Source organism: Thamnophis sirtalis, unplaced genomic scaffold (assembly GCF_051295495.1).
Source record: "Thamnophis sirtalis isolate CommonGarterSnake01/CBP01778 unplaced genomic scaffold, rThaSir2_p1.2 scaffold_8, whole genome shotgun sequence".
Classification (NCBI taxonomy): Eukaryota; Metazoa; Chordata; class Lepidosauria; order Squamata; family Natricidae; genus Thamnophis; species Thamnophis sirtalis.
In genome coordinates this window covers 19644882-19655072 of record NW_028261388.1, presented here as the reverse complement: position 1 = coordinate 19655072, position 10191 = coordinate 19644882, and the positions used below count along the sequence as shown (strand labels likewise).

General features: G+C 37.5%; 1 protein-coding gene across 1 annotated transcript; it reads right to left on the bottom strand.

Annotated features, from left to right (window-relative positions):
* Positions 1-666: 666 nt before the first annotated feature.
* Positions 667-9665, bottom strand: FDX1 (ferredoxin 1). The gene is made up of 4 exons (XM_014059963.2): positions 9425-9665; positions 5295-5419; positions 2909-3038; positions 667-831 (listed from the first exon to the last, which is right to left on the bottom strand). The coding sequence occupies exons 1-4, from the start codon at positions 9571-9573 to the stop codon at positions 717-719; spliced, it is 519 nt and encodes a 172-aa protein (XP_013915438.2). The 5' UTR covers positions 9574-9665; the 3' UTR covers positions 667-716.
* Between the last annotated feature and the right edge of the window lie 526 nt (positions 9666-10191).

Sequence of the window (10191 nt, the reverse complement as noted above, 5' to 3'; positions counted from 1 at the left end):
TCACAATGGAATATATGGCTCCTTTCCCCCTCCCCCCCCTATTAGGGAGAATATTTCTATCATTCTGGGAATAAGACACCTGTTCATGAAATGAAGCATACCACAAAACCAGAAATGCATCTTTGCCCATGTAACATCTTTAAAATAACATGGTATTTATGCAGTATTTCTGATTTTAAAAAAACCTTTGGAAATGCTTCCGACATGTTGGCTACAACATGGCATACGACTATGAATATGCAATTCCTAGAAGATTTAATAGGATTTTGTACAATTATACAATCTTACAATTAATTTGCACCAAAACTGATCAGCTAATAGTGAATAATATCACTAGTGATTTACTCTCTGGTAAATGTATTTTCAGTAGTTCAATGTGAAACCTGTAATTTAAAAAGTGACTTTTATTTTCAGCTACCGCAAATCCAGCATGTAATTATTACTTTGGGAAAACATGAGTGCAGCAGGAATACTGATGCATTATTAAATGAAAATAAAAAGAGTGATTTCCTGCTCTTTAACTGTATTTTATCATGTTTCTATCATTCCACAGGTCTCTTCTAAATACCTTGTTTTATCCTTTCAAAATAAGGCCAACTGTAATTTTAATAAAATCATACCTTAACATAGATAATCAAAGGATGAGTATTTCACTTTCTTTAGGAATAAGTAGTAAAATATTTTTAATATCATGAAATACACCTGAAAACATTATTTTATGGGTTCTTGCTCATATCTATATACTGTCGGGCATCAGCAACAGCTTCAGGCACTCGGACAGTCATATTGTTCATATATTTCTTCAAACAAATTTGACAGCCCAAACGTGATCTATAGAAGGGAAAAAGCACATTGTAAGAATGACAATATTATAACATTATATTACTGTGATATTACAATGTTTGAAGTTTCAATGGCACCGAAAAATGTGACTGATATTTGTTTTTCACACTTATGTTGTAGCACCCCATGGTCACGTGATCAAAATTCAGATTTGGCAACTGTCTCACATTTATGATGGTCGCAGTTTCCCAGATCACGTGATCAACTTTTGCAACCTGACAAGCAAAGTCAATGGGGAAGCCAGATTTACTCAAAAACTATGCTACTAATTTAACAAGCGCAGTGATTTCACTTAACAACTGTGGCAAGAAAGAGCGTAAAATGGGGAAGAACACAAGTAACGACTGTCTTGCTCAGCAACAGAAATTTTGGGCTTAGTTATGGTTGTAAATGGAGGACTACCAGTACAAAATTACAAGCACAAAATATATTGATGGAGGATAGAAGCTAAAGTCTATTCAATGTTATATGCAAGGACAAAAAACTGAAGAGACTATGGATTATATATATTTAGCCTTAAGCCAGCCTTTCCCAATTTGGCACAGCTGTATAGACTTAAAGACCCAAAATCCCAAGAGTAATCACATTGACTGGGAGCTGTAGCATCTATATCTGGAAAAGGCCTTGACAGGGGAAGACTAATTGAGATTGTTTGGTTTGCTTTGCAAATTCACTTCTTTGCGTATTTTCTAGCTAGGGGAGAAAGGGTAATTTTAAATTTCCTATAACCAATCTATATATCTGTATATCACATATATCTGTGATGGCGAACCTATGGCATGTATGCCAGAGGTGCTATCGCCCCAGTTCAGCTCCACCGTGCATGTGCCTCCTGCCAACCAACTGGTTTTCAGGTTTCTGCTGTGCATGCACAGGGCATGTGTGTGGGGGGGAGGGTGGTGCACACAGGGCGGGTCACACACACACACATGCGCAGGGGGTGGGGGTCATGCATGTATGAGCAGGGGGCACACACATTGCATTTTGGGGTTTGGGGCGCGCACACATGCACACTTTGGGCACTTGGACCAGAAAAGGTTAGCCATCACTAACATATATTATAATTAACTCTTCATTCCTTTAACAGTTTGACATAAGAACCAAGGGTTTGTAATAGAGAAATATTTTCTTTCAGGTTACATAAGAATATGGCAAAAAAAAGTTTACAAAACTTATGCAAATTTCATGGAAGACTAATTTAAATAAATGAATTTCTTTGTTCTGTGAAAATCCAACATTGTTTTAGATATTAATTTTGAGAAGACACTAAGCAAAGCTTGGAAAGATAAAGAAAATGGGTATATACCAACATTGGACAAGAAACATTTCTGCTTTTAAAGGCCAAGGTTCAGAGCCTGGGTATGGATAACATAAGTCAACTTTGTGAATAGGTTTGGATTAAACTCGTAAACCACCATTAGACAAATCATGTTCAATCCTCTCCTGATTTGATAACTGATAATACTTTGCAGATAAAAAGTAGATAGTAACATCAGCAAGGATAACAAACACACTAACTACTGGGCACATTTGAAAATTTGAATTTTGAAAGTGGTAGTAAATATTCTAGCAAAATGTCCATTAATGATAGGTACAGTATGTTCAATCACAAAGTGTTAATGAAGTTAATTCATACCACATTCTACAGCACTTCCCCCTCCGCTCCCTATTATCTCAGGGCATCTCAGTTTTCTAAACAGGGAGCACATTTAAACAGAACTTCGGACTGCAGCTGTACACCATTCTCTAAGAATGCTCATAAACCTATATGCAGTGCAGGGATATTTTAATAAATAAAACGATACTGAATTTATGTTTTTATACCAGCCAGAATCACTTTGCGACTGAGGTGGGTGGTCTCCAAATCTAATGTATAAATAAATAAATCTCTTTTAAAATCTAGAAAAAACATTGAAGAGCAGGTGGAAAAACGAGCATGATGTCTGTCAAAAGTAATTTCCATGGGCAGATAAGACACTGCTTGTCCTTGATCTAAGCAGCACATGGTCAATTGAATAAAAACAGTGAAGATATTCTCAACAATTTTATGTTGATTTCACCTTACCTTTCTGTCAAGCCATAAGCAAGGTCCAGCATATCCATTTCTTCATCTGTGATGGCATCTAATTTTTCAAATATGTGGTCTTCAAAGATTAAGTGACATGTAGAGCAGGCAAGTGTTCCTTCACATGCACCTAAAGTTAAATTAGGTACACATATAATTCATTACCTTTCAACATCACTTTGTGTTCATCATTCAACATAATCCCATACATTAATGTGAGATAATCACCTCCATACAGAAACCTGGCAGTATATAAAGTGGGGAGAGTGAATGGAAGGACTGATGCTATTCCTGACAATTAACATTTCACAGCCATTATGGCAAACAATGTATGAAATAAGCTTAAAGTGCTATGAAAGTTGCAACACAAATCAGGACAATTTTAATTCAACACATCTGAATTAAAGGACTTAAATATCTGAGGACATAAGGTTGAAGAAGGCAGTTACAATATTTGTACCATATAGTTTAAAGATATAGTATGCAGCATCATAGGTATCCTCAATTAGTAATGACAGATCAGGATAATGTAGGCAGGAGATATATCTATGCTTATAATACAGATAAACTACAGCTATAAAATAAAAATAAAAAGGAACTTGAGCAATAGTGTTGCAATAGCATCTTTTAATTGAACAAGAATTATGCTTAAACATGAGAAGGATTTCATCAAGCAGGCAAATATTTAAAGCCTAAATGTCAACATATTGTTTGTATGCCTGCTATGCCCCCTAGTGACATAAAAAAGCTGAAACAGACCACATTTGCTTTTCTGAGCATTACCAATGTAACTGATCTTTTTTTTAGAGGACTAAGAATTTTAAATATGGACAATACTAGACTTTTCAATTTTATTTTCTATATCTGGAATATTAAAAAATATGAGGTCTGTTTCAAGATGCCATATCATTCCACTGTGTTAACATATGCAAATTAATCTTTGAGGCTAATTTTTTGCTTTCTGGGAAATACTAAGTTGGCTATCCCTTAATCCTGCCATTTTTAGTTCTGTTAATCATAATTTATCTACCTTTTTAAAAGTTTGCTGTTGTACTGCCTATACGTTGCAAACTTCCATAACTCACTCAAAAAGGCTGTGTTAAAATATTTTTGAATAAACACATTTCAGAAAGTGATACTTGGTTCAGTGCAATGCATTACATAATTCTTTGGCTTCAAAGAAAGCAAAACCAGAAGAGTCACATATCTGAGGCCAAAGAAGACGGCAGGTTAAACAGTATAGCAAAGATAACAATACAAAGAGAAAAATCCCTAACTATATGTGAGTGACATATTTTATTTAAGCCATAACCCAGTTTGTTTGTTTTTGGCTTAGGGTTACCTGTGGAATCCCTATGATTACATCTGTAAATGTTTGCTGATGTGTTAACAATTATTTTAAAATGTTCTCCCATGTCCTGTCTGAAAATTATGATAATATGGTTTAACACAATGTATAAATCCAGCTCAATGATCATTCATTCAATGACTATTCAAAATTATGACGAAGCTGAACAAAGAGAGTAAGAACTGATGCCTGAAGTTACTGCTATTGCAGCACCTCTGCAGTTATGTGACTTGCACTGTGACCTTTTAGCAGTCCATTTGCAATTATGACAGTTTGCCAAGATTACATGATCATTATTTGCAATCTTTCCTTTCAGTTTTTCCAGATAGTCAATGGGAAAATGTCTGTTTTGGGCATGGAACTTTTTCAACCATCAATTTGGGGGCAAAAGACCTGCCTGCCAGATTGATTTTATCCCGAGTGGGGCAGAGTCTCCCACTAAGCATTTTGGTTGCTCTCAAAGATGCTGGCTGAAAAAGTCTCTGGGGAGAGCCAAGTGGGATTTGGGCACAGGGTGCTTTACAGTATGGGTCTTTGGAGCCAGCCTGATTTTGCTTCATGTGGTTAAAATCTATCTGGCCACATGCAGCAGTTCTGCACACAGAGGGGAGTTGCCTGCCCCCTCTTTGGCAGGGAGCTCTTTCACTCCATACACTTAACCACTACAAAGGGGAGAGCTGGTGTTGTGGTTGTTGAGCAAGGTGCTCATGTGGGCATCTTGCTTAAAGACTGCAATGACTTAAAATCAATATTGCAGGCGCAGTTGTGGTTGTAAATTGAGGAGTACCTGTAGAAGAATAAACTACAATTCACTAATTGTCACTGCTATCAGAACAAACACACAGCTGTGGAAGAGTTTCACAAACCAACAATATTATTCTTTTTCCTAATTTTAGCAAAAAAAACAACAACAATCTTATACTAGTGCTTTTGCTTAGAAGCTGTTAACTTTGAATCAAAAGTCACAGAGTTTCAATTCTATTTTTTTTTTAAAATTCAACTTAAATTTCTTATAGGAAAGGAAATATATTTACTTACCAAATCCATCTATGTCTAGATTATTATCTATCACAACATCTAGAAGGGAATCTCCAACCTTTCCTTTGGCTGTTAATTTATCACCGTCACGATTTACAAAGTGCAATGTAACTTTTTCTTCCGAGCTGGGAAAAAAAATTCAGTACCTTATTGTTCTTTTTTAATCCGATTTTTTTACAACATTGTTTTTCAATAAAGTAAATATTGGTTTACGGAGACTAAATATATCTATTTAGAAAACTTATATGGCTTCCTGTCTTATTCTCTCAATGACATTCCATAGAAACAAAATAAAACAATTCTCTCAATGACATTCCATAGAAACAAAATATCATGGAACTGTCCTCAGACTTAAGATACCAATAACAATAAACTCAACTCCAAAACTCATAACTCCAATACACAAATCTCATATAAGAGGAATTAGGGCAGGAGGAGAAAGAGAGAGGAGGGGAAATAAAGACAGCACCATACAATCAGAGAAAGGCTTTCTGAAACAACTTTGTCTTCAACTCCTTTCAAAATATCGTCTTGATAAAAATAGTTGAAAGATGAAATTGTTTCAGAGAACCTTCCCATGATTTTATGATGCTATCTTTATTTCTTTTTGACCCTGCCCCCTGCCTCTAATTTTGGTCTGGTACTGTTTGCTGTTGTTGTTCTTGCTGTCGTTTGTTAAATTCTTATGTGATTTTATATACTGCTATGAATGTTTGAATTCCTCTATTAAATTCTATGTAAGCTGCTTAAGAGTCTTTTTGATTACAGTATAAAGGGCCTTTTTAAGGTGCTGGTTTTTAATCTTAAAGCCCTGTAAAGGCTTCATGTCTGTGTACTTGCAGGACTAGTTTCCCAATCAGAATTAGCCTGCCTTGTACATTCATTCTTAAGAGAGGATGCTGCGGAACATTGATTAAAGACAAAACTGCATTTATTCCTTATTATTCCTATGCAGTGTGTTTGTGTATATAGAGCACTGAGCAATAGCACTTGATTTATACACCGCTTCATAGTGCTTTAAATCACTAAGTAGTTTACAAGTCAGCATATTGCCCCAACAATCTGACTTCTCATTTTACCAACCTCAAAAGGATGGGACCCTGATTTAACCTTGAGCCACTCAGGATCGAACTCCTGGCAGTGGTCAGAATCAGTCTGCAATACTGCATTCTAAACACTATGCACCACGGCTGCTACAGAATCTATATCTCTATAGATTCCTTGCTTATGTAACTAAGATGACAATCATAATTGCCAAGATGTCACTCCATATTTCATCTCAACACAATAACAAATATAATTTATGTTAGGTACAGATTGATACGCACTATGACCATTTAGAATGGCACAGAAATGCCAAGATTGATATATCTGTTTTTATTGTGTAGGTGGACTAAGTTGAAGAAACAATAAGGCAAAATAACAAAAATGAAAGTATCACAATTGTGAACATTAAAATGGTTGAATCATTTAAATTCTGCTACAACCTCTATCAGAAAAACCACTCAGCTCAGAGGTAAGAGACTGAATATTTCCAAAGCACCTATAATCATGTATTTTTCATATTCATACCTTATAGCAATCAAAGGCCTTCAGTAGTTTACATAATATAAAAACATTTAAAATATCCTTGGTACAAACTACTATTAAAAATAAAAACAGCATAAACAAGACATAATACAAACAATACAAAACAGAAGTTAGACATGGAGGAGTTTCTTTGAAACGTTTAATAATTTCTAGAACATCCATAAGGTTATTTTTAATAATTTTCAGAACAACAAGGAGGGGGCTAGTGTGATCATTCCTGGGAGATTGTATCTCTGCTGCCAATGAAAAGCTGCATGGTCTTCCTTCAGTTCTTTAATCTCCTGAAAACAATCTCTAATCTCTAAGAATAATGATCTCATGTGGGATCATTTCTCTTAGTTTGAACTAACCAGTTTGACCAGTGCAGGTTGGATCTTCTTTCTGTATATGTTGGATTTAGGCTATTGACTGCCTAGTTAGACAACTTTTTTTTTGCTCATAGAATGTACAAGAACTTAACTGACTACAATGACTCATTATGAAAAGGACAAGATAGCCTGAAAAGTGAATGCTATTTGAATGAAAAAAATGAGAAATCTCAGGGATGAAACTAAACCAGAAAATAAAATAAAAAAAGTTTAGACAGCAATAGTGTTTTTCCCAGGAGCACATAGATACACCTCCACTGGCACAAGTTTTAACTTGAAGGATACTTTATTTTACTTAGCCTTTCTGATCTCAAATATGATAAGTACGCACAAATGCATATGCTGATAATGTTTATTATTTCAATGTATACAGATAGCCATCTCAAATTCATGACTCTGGACAGATAATCTCCCATCATCTTTCCAGGTCATTATTAGTGGCAGAAGAGTAGCAGTCATTGGTTGATTGTCAAATTGTGAATAGTGTATCCCAGCATCATGCCAGCAGTTGATTAAAGAGCTACCTAACTAGGAAAACTAAAGCTCTCTGGGATGCCGGCCTTTGCCTTCTTATTGCTGTTTTGACGCTTCAAATAATCAAACAACTATAACAGCAATAGCACTTAAACTTATATACTACTTGAGAGTACTTTACAACCCTCTCTAAGCAGTTTACAGAGTCAGCATATTGCCCCCAACAACCTGGGTCCTTATTTCACCAACCTCAGAAGGATGGAAGGCAGAGTCAACCTTGAGCCGGTCAGAATCGAACTCCTGGTACTGAGCAGTTAGTTAGCCTGCAATACTGCATTCTAACTACCAAGGCTCTTTTTAAGTCCAACTAAGCTGAATGAAGCAGAAATCTTGCACAAATACAAATATGCATTACTATATCAACATGGATAGAATCCAATATGCAAAACTTGTGTGAGTTATTCTTTTCATGTGTATAGGACTGGGGGAAATTCCAGAGCAGATCTGGAATGCCTAGAGAATGTTTTTCTCTACTTTGCAAAAACAAAGTACAACTGCCAGAGAATGATAATGCAAGCATAGGAGTTATTTTGCAATAGGGACAGGTTCTCACTTGATCTTCTCTTCTTTTATTTGAAGTCCAATTTCAGCAATCTAATTTAAAAGAACAAGATGGACCTTGTGCCCATGTGAGCACAAGACTTGTAGGCTTGCTTCATATCGTGTGTGTGTGTGTGTGTGTGTGTGTGTGTGTGTGTGTGTGTGTGTGTGATTCCTATTTGTTGGTTGAATTGTGTTTACATGGAGAAATCATAATTACCAATAAGGAGAATATTTGTAGCTCAGGGTTGACCTGAGGTGTTCTCTGAACTTGCTTGTTTCCCTGCAGAAGCAGTGACTAACACCGATGATGTTACCTAGTTTGGGTAATGAAACAAGCAAAAAAAACAAGCAAACTCAGAGAGCATCAAGGACCTCTCAAACCATGGATTGCTTCATTTCCCCCTTTAACTTCAAAAAATAAAGGCTAGCAGTCTTACACAATTATTTACGTCATCCAACTTTCACATAACAAGTGAAAATGGGCACTTCCTAAGATGAAAGTCTTCACCTATGAAACTTTACGCCAGGTCGCAGCTGACTGACAATCAGAGTTAGTAGGCTGTCATATTATATGCTTATAGAGTTTGCTAAGTCATAAACAAACAAATCTAAGTGAAAGTATGTTATGTAAAGCCAAAGTCACAAATAGGTAGATCCTCTTCCAGATTAGACAGTACAGTTTGACAGAGTAGTTGTACGGTTAACAGAACCACGGTTTATCTGGTTTATAGGTTCTTCGGGGTTCGAACAATACACTTAACTATAAATTGACGTCAGGGGCGGCATTCACACAACACCAGGGTCATATTACAAAAAGCCGTTGTCGCAGCCCAGGTACAAGAGTATTGGTGGGTCGGTGACCGTGATCAAAGTCACGGCTGGCATATTCTATGACCTCCGAGCTGATCTAGCCTAGCCCAGGTACTGCTCTACGCCTTTCTTCCACCACCCAGCCCAGGTATTTCTCTCCTCACTTGGCGCGGTTAACTCCCTTGGAACGAGTGGAGAGGCGAGCGAGCTGAGAGGTGCCCGTCGCCCCCACTTCCAACTCAGGCCAGGAAGGTTGATTTGGCGAAGACAGGACAAAGCTCCTACCTGAGCCCCGTCGCCGTTTGGAAGGACCGGCAAGAGCCAAGGCGGGCTGCGTTGTTCCAGCGACTGCCGGCTCGGAAAGGAGCCTCCAGGAGCCGCCAGCAAGAAGACGGTGCGGCTCGAAAGAGAAGACGGAAGCCTGAGGTAGCCATGCTGTAACGGCGGCCGACGGCGAATCCCCCCAGCCAGCGGAAAAGGCGAGCGCGAGCGACTTCCGCTTATTACTTGCCGAAATCCAAAGGTCGCTCAGTTTATCCAACCGGAATGCACGGCGGCTATTCTCATAGGTGTTTACGCTGCCGACGTCAGAGGGGCCGCGAAACGCCCAAGGGTTCCCTTGCCTGGGAGACGGCTTACGCGAATTACGGAAATGAAACTTTCAGGCACACGCATGCCAAGAAGAACGCGGGGAGAGCGAGAGCCTGGGCCGGGAATTGCGCATGCTCTGCTTACCCGGCTGATCCTCGGCTCCCTTTTAGTTTAAGGGATTTGCGGAATGTATAACAGCGGAATAGTAGTTTGTTTTATTAAGTATATTTAAGTAAATGTCTAACCATGTCTTCAAAGTGTACTTAATGGATTTTATATGGCGTTTTTTATTTATTTCTAAAGGTGGTCTAAGTGTAGATTAACAGATTTGGTTTTCCGTTCGAGATCCATTGCTTCGTAATTTTGGATATTTAAGCAGCCTATTTTAATGCAGGGACTTTTTTTCATTTTGAAATCTCAGTTAAATTAGCAAATGCTATTTTACACCAGTAGAGGGCAGA